Raw genomic sequence first — 15694 nt, 5'->3', positions numbered from 1 at the left:
ACCATCTGCTACTCTCTGAGCAAAGGTTAGGCTCCAGCTTGCTACACTGTTTTGGCTACTGTCTTGTGTTATCATGGTAAACAACTACATGTAACTGTACAAAAACTGGAACAGGTTTAAGGAAATTATTAGTCCTGGTAAAGACCTTAGCCAACACTACAAATGGAGGTTTGTGTCTTACAGGGTCTTGTTTGGCAACAATGTGAGCACTTTTCAATCTTTTGTCCACAAGGATTCCTTGGTTCTGGACTGGTGAATATTGTTATGGTTCAACTGTGAGAGACAGCCCCAATGTGATAGAACCCTTTTGATGAAGGATCAACAAGGATATGTTAAGCAAACACTCAGGTCATTGACTGCTTTAACTGCCATACAAATTGACATTGAAGTGAATGTACTTGGTAATTACTGCGAGAGTGTCTTTGCAACATCATGGCATGATGGTGCTTATCTATGGCAAACGTGTGGGTACTAGAACTGTAAGTGCTGTTAGTGAACGTGGTTTATGTAGGTCTATGGCACGTGTCGTTGCCTTAGTTATCATGTGTAGAAGTGACCTCAGTGAAATGGTATGGACTATCATTACCTCTACTGGTTTTCTGATATAACAGGATGATGAACCTACATGTTTTTGTGTACATGTACATGTCTTGTATTGACTGCTAACACATGAAGCGGAATAGGGCAGTCATGTAGACAGCCTAGGCAAACTGCAGTTCTCCATTTACACTCTACTTGAAATTTCAGTTTCTGCTTTCCCCTACAATCCACATCAGGTATAGCCTACAGTCTTCGTTGGTCATCAAATGCATTCCTCTTTCTAAAAGAGTATGGAGTTTTGCTTTCATGATAGTCTTTAGATAATGTAATATTCTACCATCCATGAGTTGGGAGTCTTCTGGCAGTTTGCGCATCACGTAATGCTAGAGGGGCCAAGGGTGAGCAGGCTCAACCATGTGGTATTCTATTTTAGAAAAGCAAAAAGGCCCAAAGTAAAAAAGAAAGAAACAAGGTGTTTTGAAACATATGATGCAAACATCAACTAAAACATCCATTCACGTGTAAGACCTTGATCTGGCATTAGGATATGACGGAGCTGCAGTTCACATCAGGTTAAGAAGGCTTATCAGTTAAAGGACAACTCCAATCAATTCATTACTCCTACTCTGCACAAACTCATCCTTCTCACTACAATTGTAGAGTACTGCCAAGGAGGTTAAACATTTTTTTAAAACCTCCTTGGTACTACTGATGAGTTGTAAGGACATAGAATAAGTAGAAGCAAACCACTAAGTTCCGCTACTTTTTGGTAGCATCTTGCCAATACATTTTGTATTCTGGGAAAGTTACAATTTTGGAAAAGCCAGGGTACTCAACAAGCCGGTCCAGAATACCTGTTTCAGGGTTATCATGGCCCAGGTATGACATTTACATAACACCTGAGTGACTTTGGACTTAATGTAGGTGTCATGACATCTATTGGGGGCAGTTAAATAACGATCGTGTGACAGTTACGTAAAGAAACCTTTCGATATCTGTGATTTTTACAAATATGTATCCCGGTGCTAAGACTAGGATAAAACACTTGCTTATCATAGATTTAAATAGCCATCACTGTAGATACCAGCATCTGAATTTTTATGTAAAAGCAAAATCCGCTGAAATCTAATTACCACTCAATTTTAAACAAGTCAGGATCAAAGAAATCTCACTCAACATTGCAAATGGGGCATTTATGTAACACCAAGGGAATTGTAGCCTTCAGGATGCAGCTACAACATCTGATAAAACACAACATAGCAGTTACATTCAAACATATACCCGGAAAATTAGATTTTTGACATAGCCCTAAGCAGAAAATAAGATTCTTTACATAACAGTTAACAAATCAACCATTGGTAATACAATTTTGAAGCAATTAATCCCGGGAGAAAGTAAACAGTATATATGAAGTTGTTGATGGTGTAAGAGAGGAAAATATGTTAGCATAGTCAAGGAGTCAACAAAAGTGAACTGAGTCAAGGAGTGCACACGGGTCAAATTTTGACAACCTTACAACAGAGTTTGCTACTTTCTGGGACCTTTTGAGACACAATCTGTCCCTTCTTCATCCCAGATAAGTCAAAAGTCTATAGTAGAGGCTGTTTATCTTGTTTGTCTTGCTTGTTTCTGTCCTTGGTGATTTTGGAAAAAATAAAATGTTGTTCCTGCTAGCCTGCATACCAACTGGGTTAGGCTTAGCCTGGAAACTAAAAAAAACTACCAGGTGAACATGGCTAGGGTTCTGCAGGTTTCAGACTAACTACTGAGTTATACTGACAAAGGAATGAGACAAGGATGTAGAAGCATATGTGTCTGGATAGCATTCAGCACCAAGGTCAGGTGTGGCAATATATGTGTGTGTATGTGGCTAGTGTTCAGCACCAAGGACAGCTATGACAATGTGTGTGTGTGTATGGATGGATGGTGTTCAGCACCAAGGACAGCTATGACAATGTGTATGTGCATGTCTGGATATGTTCAGCACAAAGGACAGATAACGGGTGTGTGGTTAGTAATCAGCACCAAGGACAGCAATGGCAATATGTGTGGATAGTGTTTAGCACTCCTATGTTGGGGGGGGGGGGCACAGGTTGGCTACATCTAAGACTGCACTGCAATGTACAACTCATGGGAGAAACATGAATGTGTCAATCATGTGATGTATGTACTCATTTTTGTGTGACTAATGTGCATTGCACTCTGGGATATCTATCATGATGGGTAGGGGGGGGACAACATCAGGGGGATTGACAACTGAAGATAAAGGGCATACTTACCATGATGGATCTCTGACACAATTTTACAACACAAAAATTCATGAACACTCCAGTTATTAGTAACAATGGTGAAGCAAGGGTTAAAAAGCCATGCTCTTACTTTATGTAATACTTAGCTCCGTCCTCCGTGTAGGCTTCCTCCCAGCCATAGGGCAATGCTGATGGAAACACACAAACATGCAATGTCAGTATGCTACACATTCAAGTTAGGACATTTGATGGAGACAATGAAGGCACATGCATACAGAAACAACACATTCTGAAAGCACGCACAGTGCTTTAAACAAGTATCGCTCCTAGGTACATGTAGTGATATGAACCTAATTTACCTTAGCCAAATTTCTACTAAGCAGAAAAGTCAAATTGTATAGTGCATGTGGTTTCTCCCTGAAAGATTGCAATTTACAGGATTTGTCAAAATACCATGATACCATATTTCGTGAGCAAAGGTTAGATTTGAGTCCTAAATTGCGGTTCAAGAATGGTTGTCAAATGGGACTTGAATCACCTTGATGAATATCAACACATGGGAGTCACTTGCAACAAACAGAACTCTTTGGAGGCAAGATTTTAAGGAGGGTTTAAAATGGGGAGGAAAAGCAGAGACTTGCCTCATAACTCAGATGTTCAAAGTGTGAAACAATCAATAAGTACATTATGTAGAATGTTAGATCTGAGTGCTAAAATATCAGCCTTATTGGCAAGAAAATATTATCAGTGTCCTGCGAATAATCACACAGTCAGGATGTATCCATATTTGGATGTGCCTCTGGCCTGCTATGTGAATGGAATGAAGTACTGATGCTTTGGAAACTTGAGCTGTTAAACATTATTTTGTAGATGCTGGCATACGAATGCCAATCGTTCTGCTTTTAATGTGAAGAAGGGAATAAAATTGGCACCACTCTTCTAAAAAACCAATGCAAGAAAAGTGTGAATTTGGATGAAACCTACAGTTTTCTTTAGGTCAATCCTACAGTTTTCTTTAGGTCAACCCTACAGTTTTTCCTGGATGACTGGTGTGATGACGAATATGGCAAAAGTCTCAGTAAGGGCACGTGTCACAGCAATGGAACCAGTGTGATACTTTATTGTTGAGGATTACAGGTGCTACCCACAGGTGACCTTACTAGGAAGGGGGCTCATGTCACATGCTGGTACCAAGGGTCGTGGTCAGGTCACGTGCCTATTTGGGTCAAACATACTAAAAAGGTCATACCTGATATTGTAATTTTACAAAATCACTGGTGCTGTCTTGCTAATGTATAGATTACTGATACCTGGCTTTACAGATACAGCAGGACATGAGATCATGGAGTCACATGGTGGTATGCCTAATCTTGGTACAGACACGCATCTGAACTACATGTATTTGGGTCAACATCTCGAAAAAGGCAAAGCTGGTTTCTCTATCGTTCATGCCACTGTTTCCGACATGTGACCTCCAACTGGGGGCACAAGAACCTGGAGTCACATGTCACATGTCCTAATACAGTCCATATCTTATGATTTAGAGTTGTTTGAGTTCATCTGAGTTCTTTGTACGACTTTCCCCCTAGGTTCAATGGGATATCATGTGATTGTATGATTTGTTGGTTTTTATGTTGTGTACGTGTAACGTTCTTTTGTATCCTGATTTGTTAAGGGTACCCTTGGATTCTCCTGGACTTAAAATAAATTTTCTTAAATAATTGAAAAATTACTCTCAAGAGTCAGCCATTTTCAAGGATATTATTGGGTACTTGCAGTTTTCTGCCATTGGGATAACAGCATGTATATGAATCATTAGAAAAGGTTAACTTGCAAGTAAAATCACAAGACATTTTGCCTACATGGAAAAAATCACCACTGCTCTCTTTTTCGTTTGCATATTTCTCAGAAGTGTTACCAAAGCGGGAGACACCAGGAGGTAAAGTCAAGCAGCTGTTTATGAAATAACAATCCCACAGGGAAGTGCTACCCAAGAAGGCCAAAATTTTAAAAATGTCCATAAGGCTTTTACAAACAGTATCACATTTACTAGTTGGTTTGGCATATACAGCACTAGGTGGGCTTACCCACTCTAACAGGACATTAATGCATTAAGTGCCTACAGGCATGACTACTCACTGACCTTTACGTCTCAGAAACCATGATGTTTCAGACGATGACAAAAGTTGAATTTTCTTTCAAAGCAAGAATTTCTTAGGATTTTGTTTGTGCTGTTGGCCAAAATGGACATGCTATAATTGTTATATATTTCATAACATGAATTAGTAAAACAGACAATTTGTCTGAAGTAGTGGTAACAGAAAAGGCTGATTTGACTCAGAGGTCCAGCAACACATATGAACATTGATTATGAATGTTACAAGAACGTTTGAGACTGTCCCCACAGCTCTTGCTGCTGGATGTTGGCGACCCATTAGGCAGAACACGACCTGTTTTCTCTGGATTTACTAACTTAGGACTACCTGTAGTCAAAGTGCACATGTTGCGCGCGTGGCATTTCTAGCTAAAGGTGGTATTAACATGGGAAGGTTACAAAAACACCTACATGTGCAAATATGGTATGAAAAACAAGCTCCAGCCTTTACGAACTTATGTTGCCATGGCAACCAAGCCTGAGGCTGACCCCTCAATTTTTCTTAATAAATGTCATCTCAGACAAACTAGCAGGAAGGATGTGCAATGATTTGGAAGAAAGACTTTCTTCTCTTTGAAGCTTAATCCATTAAAGCAGTGTGTCAGATCAGCTTGGCATATGAAAAATAGTTTGTATAAGACTGGGGGAGGGGTTATATAAGTTATACTTTATATAACGAACATTTGGTTCAGTCAGAATTAATGTGAGTTGATCCCAATTGCCTGGAATGTTAGGTCATGTGTATGTAGCTTCATGTCAGTGGGTGCTACTTAATATGAACATTGGAAGGATCACATGGCTCAAGCATGTACTTGAGACATGGGAAGAACCTCAGTCCAACAATACAGGATGTCACAGAGCCAAATGGATGTGGTTTTTAGTGTACACCAAGTTGTTTTTCCAAGGAAAGTTGGCTGGCAAAAAAACTGTTATGGAGAAATATTTGACAATAATAAAGTATAAACATAAACTGAAGACTGCTTGTCAGCAAGTACCAATGCTTGCTGGATCCAACTGTGTGAATGGTCAAACCTGTGTACAATGAGGGATTATGAAGACAGGTGGTCAATAAAGACAAGATTCTTGATGTTTGAGTCAGTGGGAAAAATTATCCAGGGAACCATTAAAAAGTGGCTGCATTTGCAATGACCAGGTGGTCCTTATACAAAGGTGGTCATCAGCACAGCTTGGAAAAGACATGATTTGTACCCTGTGGGGTCAACAATTTTAAATATCAAACAGCAAAGAATAACACAAAATGAGGTGACCAAGTTGAAACTCACGTTCTACTTCAACGATAGACTTCACAGCTTTCACCACGTCCTTGGCTTCTGCGGCCAGGTTTGCGTTTGTCGTCCCCTTCCCGTGTCTGGCGAGATAGCCTGGCGGTCTCGTTCCACTCGCACTCTCGCCTCGACGACTTCTGCCCAAGGGGGCTCCTTGAGATTGGTCGGTTAAGACTTCATGCACGAGCTGGAAGTAAGCAACAGGTCGTAATGACCATAGTTTTGCTTAGGCGCTATGACAGGCTTTGTGTGAAAGCCGTCAGAATAAACTATAAGCTTTATTAAAAGGTCCTAAAAGGTCTCCAGCCTACAGGGCTGGTCTGGGTGCTGAAAGTGAAGGTCTGGGTGACATACATGTAATCCTTTTGCCTTTCCAGTTAGGGTGTAGCCGAATGAGCATTGTGGCAAAATGGCTATGAACTGCTTCCAATACCAAGCTAATTTGTTGACTGAAAATGTTTTTAATCAATTCTTCAATATTCTAGGCTATATTGCATAAATGTAATAGGATCACACAAGACAACTTTCCTTTGGTGCTATTTTGTGTATTGCAATGTTATCGAGATGAGAATGTACCAGTATATTAATTAATTGTTATCCAAGTTTGTTTATTCAATTGTCAGGTACGTATATGCAAATAACATTGACCAATGGGAAGGCTCAATTTTCACATTACAGCTGGGCATTATTACTATATAGTATTACCACTCTTGAGCTCTCCACATGAATCCAACATGGCGGGGCCAATGAACTAAAAGTGGGCTTTCTACTTTCAAATTGACAAATGACTTGACAAATGCTTGAAGCTGTCAGACAAGACCTTGTTTCACTCATGTATCACTTTGATATAAAATAAATGGCTATAGAAAGTTAACAACAACTGTAAGTTCATTTATATTTGCGAGCACTTAATTTCGCGAGGTTGAGCAAATCCGGAGTTTGCGAGATCTTTGAGTTCGCAAGGGGGTGTTTCAATTATTTTTCGAAAATTACCGGTACTATGACGGTAGCGAGCGCCCCCCTCCCACCCATACTGCAACAACACCAGTCATGCCGTCAAAGGCAGCATTTACACCTTAGAGTTCATAGTTACCCTTCAAACAATGTCTAAAGTTGGTGTACTCAATAAAAAATGTGTTTCTACCGAGCCACTGTCTCATTGTTGAGCTCATTTCGGCCGTGATTTGACGACAGCGCACGGAACGCAACAGGGCCAATCACCTCTAATATGTCGCAATCGCATTTGCCGCACAGGCTGACGGGATATCCCATGCCAAACACAAGCGGCGCAGGCGCCATTTTGAATTTTTTTAAACATGAAAGACAGTGCTAAGTTTTAAACTTTCAGCCAAATCTGTGGACACAAGTTGTACACAAGAAGGTGAAGAGTTTATCTCTCCCATATTTACAGCTGTACATGTAGTTCTAACTCAGAATTCTTATTTTTGGCATGTAAGCAGAGTTGTGTTTGCCACGTTTCTGGTCATGAAAATTCCCTGCTATATATTATTCTTGTAAACTAGGATAATTGTTATCGCAGCCATGTCATGGCGTGCACGTACTAGTAAACAAAGCCGACATGTTTCTTTTTCCTCCATTCGCCAGTGGCACATTTCTATACAATAATGACTCCATGTATCGTATAATTATGTGTTGAATTAACTTTTATTTCGGTTTGAAAAAGAATAAATGGTCTGTTATCAATTGAGTCTTGTCATTGGTATCAGTTGCTATTATAGTACACACGTAGTTGAGACTGGATATTTTGGACGGAAGGTGTGGGGTGGGGGACGATGTTGAACATATTAGCGAGTAGATGACTTCGCGAAAAGAAGGTCTCAGCGAAATACGATGACTTAAAAATCTCGCGAACATAAATGAACTTACAGTATACAGATTCGGATGTTCAGTGGTTATAGGATCTGGCCATGAATTATGGCACCGTACATGTACTGTAATTCACTTTATGTTCACGGTAGCAAAATTTCGCGGTGTGAGAAAAAATTAAGTGTTAACGGCACTCTATGTTCGCGGTGGCGGCGGTTCACCAAAAGAAAGTCGGCCTGTTTCGGCCGTGATTTGATGACAGCGCACGGAACGCAACAGGGCCAATGACCCCTGATATGTCGCAATCACATTTGCCGCATAGGCTGACGGGATACCCACGCCAAACACAAGCGACGCGGGCGCCATTTTGAAATATTTTCGGCGTGAAAGACGGCGCTAAGTTTTAAACTTTCAGCGTAATTTGTGGACACAAATTGTACACAAATTGCACACAAGAAGGTGAAGAGTTTATCTCTCCGATATTTACAGTAGTTCCAACTCAGAATTATGAAACGAACGTCTTTTTTTCGGCATGTAAGCGGAGTTTTGTTTGCCACGTTTCTAGTCGTAAAAATTTCCCCGCTATTATTGTTGTGAATCTTAGTTGCTGTAATTCCATAGCCATTACTTGTATTTGTAAAGACCGGTACTACTCAGTTTTATTTTTTGTTCTGTTTTTAACTTGTAGAAATCTAGTTAAACTATGATAATGTACTAAGTAGATTGTTATCGCAGCCATGTCACGGCGTGTACGTAAGTTTCGTTAGTAAACAAAGCCGATATGTTTCTTTTTCCTCCGGTCGCCGGTGGCACATTTCTATACAATAATGACTCCCTGTATCGTATATGTGTTGAATCAACTTTTATTTTTACAACATACTGGTATTTCAGTAAATTCGCTGGTTTATTTGTACTCATCACCTGAAATTCCGCGACTTTGTTGAAAATTCCTTTGTCTAACGCTTGGCTTGGGTACCGCCATTTTGTAACATTTTTTTTATGTATCGCTAGCTGTAGTTGTACAAATATACGAGTCATTTTTTGTACTAGTACTAGTACTTTCAGTGATGATCCTGTAGTAATTCCTTGCTTGAATAGCACTGTAGTAGTTTTTTTAGTTTGTAAATGTACACATGCTGCCTGCTAGCGGCGATGTAAACAAAATAGCGGTTTATGTTATCGTAACGTAAACATGAACATAAGTAAAAGAAATGACACAATTTTGTGCTTGTAGAATAAATGTTTTATTTCTTGAGGAGAATTTGTGTTTGAGTTGTTATTGTGGCGATCGTTGCGTGTTGAAAGTGTGTTGTGTGAATGGATAAGACATTCGTAACGTACTAGTAAGTACTAGTTCTAAGTACTTGGATGGTAGCGGAGAAGGGGGAGGGGGGCGAAAGACGAATGATTTTTTAACGGCAATGATAACTTCGCGGCACAGACGTCACCGTGAAAACCGTGAACATAAAGTTACCGTTAATAAAACAGGAATTACAGTATATACCTCAGGGCGGGTCATTAACCCAACGTTAGGACATGCAATAATTCTTACTCTGACATGTGTGCTGATCTTACCTCGGCAAACTTGAGCAGTTTTTCAGTGGCCACTTCGTACGTTTTCTTACCGCTGTCAGACTTCTTCAGCTGACAGTCAAGCACCGTTATCCGCTTCTTCATTTCTTCTGAATTCTCTGACGACTGAAAAGGGTAGGAAACTATATTTAAGGCAGTGTCAAAACTAAAGCAGAAAAAGGAGAAAACCTTGTTCAGCAGTAGCAGGAACAGCATTTTTCTTATGTAGACTTTTTATTACGTAGAATTTTATTCATGCACAATTTTTCTTATGTAAAAATTTGATATGAAGCTCAGTACAGCATACCATACAAGAATTACAGGGATTTCTTTTGTAGCTTGCATATACCTATAGGTGTAACACATCAGTATTGTACTGTATAATAATGGCATTTATTGTCACTAGGTAACAAGAAGTGAAGGTCACTTCAAGATGTAGCCTGAAGGCCACTCTGAGGTTACAGGTTAAGCCTGAAGGCCGTTTTCAGGTTATGAGAACAAAAGACTTGGTATCGTGGGAAAAAATTCTATCACACTTCAATTCACATGTGAAAGCTCAAATCGACATGCGGGCCACTTTTCATTGAGGTCATGAGAAAGTGGCAAGGGTCAGACAAAGTATATAACAGAGATACAGTTTATATCAAGTCCTAATGAGTCTATAAGTCTATGAACACAATTTTTACATACATGGTACAAAATACATAACAGTGAGAGCTGCAACATGGTTTGAGTCTGTTCATTTTGGTCTTTCCTGTTCTTGTCATTCACATTAACATCAATATCAAAATTGTGACTTACAGGTCATATTCTGGAGTGTTACAAAGAATACAAAATATATGTTGGGACTTTTGCTCTTTTTCATATACAACCTGAATACTAGCACTCTTTGACCTATCCATAGAAAACTACTAATGCAAGCTAAGTGTGCCACTGTTGTTGTAGTGCATATGTCAGCAAGTCTCCTTGCTATTTCTATAGCTGGGTATATTTTCACCTTGTCCCTTCCAAATGACAGGTGCAGCTCCCACCAAGACGCCCAACCATTATTATTTGATCCTGGGTCTCCCAGTTACCAGCTGATTTAAACCAGGAGCTTAACTGTGAGGCTGCTACCACTTGAGCTACAGGGACATCCCTCGTGTGCTAATGGTAAGTCTGCTGTGCCTTGAGGTCGGCTGTTCCAGTAGTCTGATGACCTCCTCATAGTCCTTCCAAAACACAGTTGCAGTTTCAATCAAGATGGTCTACTCAGAATTTGAACTGGGGTCTCACAGTTACCCATTGAAACCAGGGGCTTAACTGTGAGGCTGCTACCACTTGAGCTACAGGGACATCCCTCGTGTGCTAATGGTAAGTCTAGTCAATGCCAATGTCCAGTCTGCTGTGCCTTGAGGTCAGCTGTTCCAGTATTCTGATGACCTCCTCATAGTCCTTCCAAAACACAGTTGCAGTTTCCACCAAGATTCCCTACTGAGGATTTTAACTGGGGTCTATCAGTTACCCACTAGTTGAAACCAGGAGCTCAACTACGAGGCTGCTACCACTTGAGCTACAGGGACATCCCTAGTGTCTATTACCTTGGGTGCCGTCTGCTGTGCCTTGAGGTCGGCTATCTCGTGCTCCAGCAGTCTGATGACCTCCTCATAGTCCTGCTCCATACTCCGCGCTGCGCGGTGAGCCTCCTCCGCCAGGTGGACCTTTGACCTGAGGGAGCGACTCTCGTGGATTGCACCTTGGGCCTCCTGTGGATTAGTTGTCAGGGTGAACAAACTTTATGCTTAGTATGTTTCTCTCAACATTAAAAAATTTAAACCAATATTTTAATACCTAGATAAGATTGATGCTATAATTATGCAGTGCTTTACCCACAATTAACCATTCAAAATCTCCATTTCTTCTGATTAAAATGATCAAAGGCTACATCACATCAAGAGGGGCATAGTGGTTGAAACCTATAACGAGAGATTCAATGTATGTTCACTCTGCACTCACCCTTCTGACTCTGAGTAATTCCTCCTCTGCTCTACTACACGCCCTCTCCTTATCTTGTAACAAGTCCTAGAAGCAAAATTAGAAAGTTGAAGCATTAAGAACCAGTGGTATAACTTGTTTTCAGTAGCATGGGCATGTCAGCTATAAAGTTGACATAACCTTGTCTAGATTTCTGACAAGATATGTATGAATGTAAGATCTGTTGGACAAAAATAGAAAACAGAGCCTCAATAGTTTTAAACATAAAGATTTTATATGAGATTTTTGGGGAGAAAGGATAACAATCAAAAGTCATATAATCTTTGGAAAGCTCAACAGTAATACAGAAGTAGCTTGCCTTTAGTCTCTGTACTTCTTTCAGAGCGTTGTCTCTTTCTTGTCTTATTCTGTCCAGGTCAGGCTGACTGATGTTGGGTCTTGACTCCACTGTCTGTAAAAAATACATGATGCAATTAGAAAATGTTTAAGACAAAAAAATGAGTGCATGATAATATTCATACAAACTGAAACATGCCACTGACCAAGAGATTATTTGCTATCTACTCCCTTATGGTCCTTTAAAACAGCAGGAGAATCAATCAACTGACGAGTCTACAAGCAATGATTTTTATGCAAAATATTTGCTTGATTCTTGAGTGAGTTTGACATTCGGCAACTTTTTGGCGATCAGTGAATGCAGCCAAACCTCATTGGCTGTGTGACAGGGACATTACATGTAAGTTGAAATCTCATTGACTATTAACATTGGCATGAGCTATAAAGATAACCTTGACTGCACCTACGACTAGTAGCTACAGGACTGAATGTGTGAGTTGACGACATTGGCCAGTCCATGTAAGACCTACCGGTAGTCTGTAAACAGGTGGTTCCACAAAGCTGCTGAGATCTGGTCCTGCGTATAGCATGGACCCCAGACTGATGCCTTTCTCCTCAAGCTCCAACTTGTACACATCTTTTGCTACCGAGACGAACTCTGCAGAAATAATACATGACATTGTACGTTTGGATTAGCAGTGCTTCAGCTTCCACTGTAGTCTGTCTACAAGTATGTGTAGAAAATGCACAATTGAAAGTAAAAAAGACAATCTTTTCAGGTTTTTCTTTGTGATTTTTGATCACTGCTTGAGGCTTTAATGCTTTATCTAGTGGCCTATTAGCAAACAGATTTTTGTAAGTACATACATTTTTGTTTTTTTGTACAACATTGTATTTAAAAAATGTAACTAGTCTTCCTGAATACAGAAAATAAACAAATTCTATAGAAATCCACAATGTCAGTTTTCTCTGACCAATCATGCAAATGATATTTTTTTGTACTTTTTTCCACAGACTGCTGTTTCCTTCTTGTCTTATTCTGTCCAGCTCAGGTTGGCTTATGGCTAATGTTGTGTCATTGTGATTTCAATAGCAATTTCAAGTCTTTTCAAGGATAAAAGTTAGAAAAATATTCACACAAATTTCATCTACAGGTTTTCAAATCCTCATGTTTTGTGTTTTTCCCCAATAGATTACATGTTTGAGGGTAGATCTATTGTCCCCTTTCAGTCAAATAGAAATGAATGGGGAGGTCATTATTGTTAGTGACAAAGAAGAGTCACAGGTGAAGGGGTTTTGCAGAGGGTCATGGTAGTTCATGTTGAGCCGCCCCCCTCCCCCAACCTACATATGTTCTACAGGAAGGGGTGAAATATAGATGATAGCTGGTCTGTAGCCGAGGACAACAAGTGCATAGCAGAGAATCCTCTGTATGACGTCAGAGTAGTAATTGGCCAACGTGGAGGCTAGCTGGTATTCTATACAGCTGTTGAAAGGTGAATATAGCTGAATCATTAATGGACAATCGTGGGACCATGGGACAATTGTCCGAATTGTGCACGGGATGGCCAATCAGTAATTGCCCAATTTGACGGACTACAGTATTCTGTACACGTGGTGAAATGTGAATGTAGCTGAATCATTAATACATTACATGGTCTCTAACACGTGGGCCAATTGTCCGTATTGTGCACGGCATGGTCATTAAGATTATCATTCAGTAATTGACCGATTTGGAGCACTACAGTATTTCATACAGCTGGTGAAACGAACGAACGAACGAAATGTGAATGTAGTGAATCGTCAATAGGTGGTCGGTCAATTGTCTGAATTGTGCACGGCATGGTCATTAAGATTATTATTCAGTAATTGCCCAATTTGGAGAACTACAGTATTTTGTACAGCTGGTGAAAGAGATGTTCTCTCAAATGTTGGACAATTGTCTGAATCCTACACAGGATGGTCATAGAAATCTAATTGGAAATGCTGGCTCTAAAATTAGACCATCTACGTCTTTAGAGACACTTCCTTCTTTCCACACATCCTGACACGTGAGGCACTCTTTGTTTGGTATGTACATGTACAACTGCTACAGAACAATTGCTAACTACTCTATATTGGGAATGGGACAGGGATGCTGTGTATAAAAAACAGTGAGTTGTGGCAAATGTTACCTACCTACAATAGTCCCTCAGACACATGAATGTAGCTGAGTCTTAAACAGATGATATCTAACTTAAACCCGTGGGCGAATTGTCCGAATCGTGCAGAAGATGTTCATAGAAATCTAATTGGAAATGCTGGTTCTAACATTTGACCATCTGGGTCTTTAGAGACACTTCCTTCTTTCCACACATCCTTACAAGCCAGGCACTCTTTCTTTGGTATGTAGAGGTACTAGGTACAACTGTTAACAGAATAATAGCTAACTTTTCCATATAGGGACAAGGATGTTATGTAACAACAGTGACCTACATGTAGTGTAGCTACCTACAGTAGTCCCTTGATCTCCAGACTGTTGGCAAATGTTAAAATACTTGAATTTCACACACTATACACATGCACCTACATTTTAGCTATGTTATCAACTGCTCAGTTTGGTTAATCCTTTGAGAGGAGACACCAGTATCTCCACAAGTTTCTGTCAAGCTACAATACTGGAATTGCACCCATGACTATATGCATGGCATACTTTATAATGTACATTCTACAGTTTAAATGTTACATTTCAAGCATGTAATAGTGACAATACAATGAATCCAAAGCTGTCTCCAGCTTTAAATTTTTTACGTCCCACTCATTGTTTAGGAGCCCATGTTGTTGACTTTCCTCCTTAAATATGTCATTTTAAGCCTGTAAAAATACATTTTCAACAGCTTCATGCAATGAAGTTAAGACTTTTGGGATGGACGGGGTAAATTTTTTACCCGTCCCAAAATGCAAATTTCCGTTCTAGGAGACAGGGACAGGTCGGGTCCTGGAGACAGCTCTGAATAAATCATAAGTGTACTACTGGTGGGGCTACTGTAGCTACTGTAAGCGAGGATTTTAGTACATCATAATTTTACTAGAACTGTGATCATGATATTCTCACCTCCATAAGTAACACTCCCATTATTGTCTGGTCTCAGTCTGCCTCTCAGTAATCTTTGTTGCCCCTCAGTTGTTTTTAATCCTAGGTACTTCAGAGCCTAAAATGGGACAAAAAATCAATGCACTTCAAGAAAATCAATCAACTTCAAGTTGTTATATTTATAGGCCATGGACAGCAAATGTCTCTTAGGCTGCTGTTAAGGTACATGGCATTGTAACAAATCATGGGTGTTGATTTTCATCTTTGTTTGAATCACAAGTCAGATATATGGATAACACAGTCACTTAACAGTCATTTGTTTCCAAACAAATGAGTGCTAAATGACTGATAGAGGGACTAAAACAGCAACTTTATGAAAGATGATGCTTTCAAGTATGATTATCATTTTTATAGTTGGTAAATTTTACATTGACATGCTTTAAGGATACAGGCCATTTAGTTTTTGAAAAATTCTACATGACAAATAACAAAGGATGACAAAATTCAGTCAAATGAAAATAATTATGTCAAAAGATATTTGAATGAGAAATATTTCGTAATTCTCACACATATCAGAGTGAGAAGACCGACACAGTTTTATATTATATGACCTATCATATGTCTTTTTTGTAATTCTTTACGCATAAGAATCTCTGCACAATTTCATTGTTTCCTTTTCTTC

General features: G+C 39.7%; 1 protein-coding gene across 2 annotated transcripts in view; it reads right to left on the bottom strand.

The window, feature by feature from the left end:
- The window catches only part of LOC118419047 (syntaxin-binding protein 4-like), a 30410-nt gene that overhangs the window by 2830 nt on the left and 11886 nt on the right, over nucleotides 1–15694 (bottom strand). Inside the window, exons 13-20 of one of the 2 annotated variants that reach the window (XM_035825278.1) lie at nucleotides 15034–15130; nucleotides 12470–12597; nucleotides 11962–12054; nucleotides 11625–11690; nucleotides 11210–11374; nucleotides 9633–9755; nucleotides 6228–6417; nucleotides 2920–2977 (exon numbers count right to left, since the gene is read on the bottom strand). In XM_035825278.1, the coding sequence (XP_035681171.1) occupies nucleotides 2920–2977; nucleotides 6228–6417; nucleotides 9633–9755; nucleotides 11210–11374; nucleotides 11625–11690; nucleotides 11962–12054; nucleotides 12470–12597; nucleotides 15034–15130 (920 nt within the window). The remainder of the gene's footprint in view (nucleotides 1–2919; nucleotides 2978–6227; nucleotides 6418–9632; nucleotides 9756–11209; nucleotides 11375–11624; nucleotides 11691–11961; nucleotides 12055–12469; nucleotides 12598–15033; nucleotides 15131–15694) is intronic. The other variant, XM_035825279.1, reaches the window with a different exon arrangement.

This window comes from Branchiostoma floridae, chromosome 7, assembly GCF_000003815.2.
Source record: "Branchiostoma floridae strain S238N-H82 chromosome 7, Bfl_VNyyK, whole genome shotgun sequence".
Taxonomy (NCBI): Eukaryota; Metazoa; Chordata; class Leptocardii; order Amphioxiformes; family Branchiostomatidae; genus Branchiostoma; species Branchiostoma floridae.
This window is presented reverse-complemented; position numbering and strand designations above follow the sequence as displayed.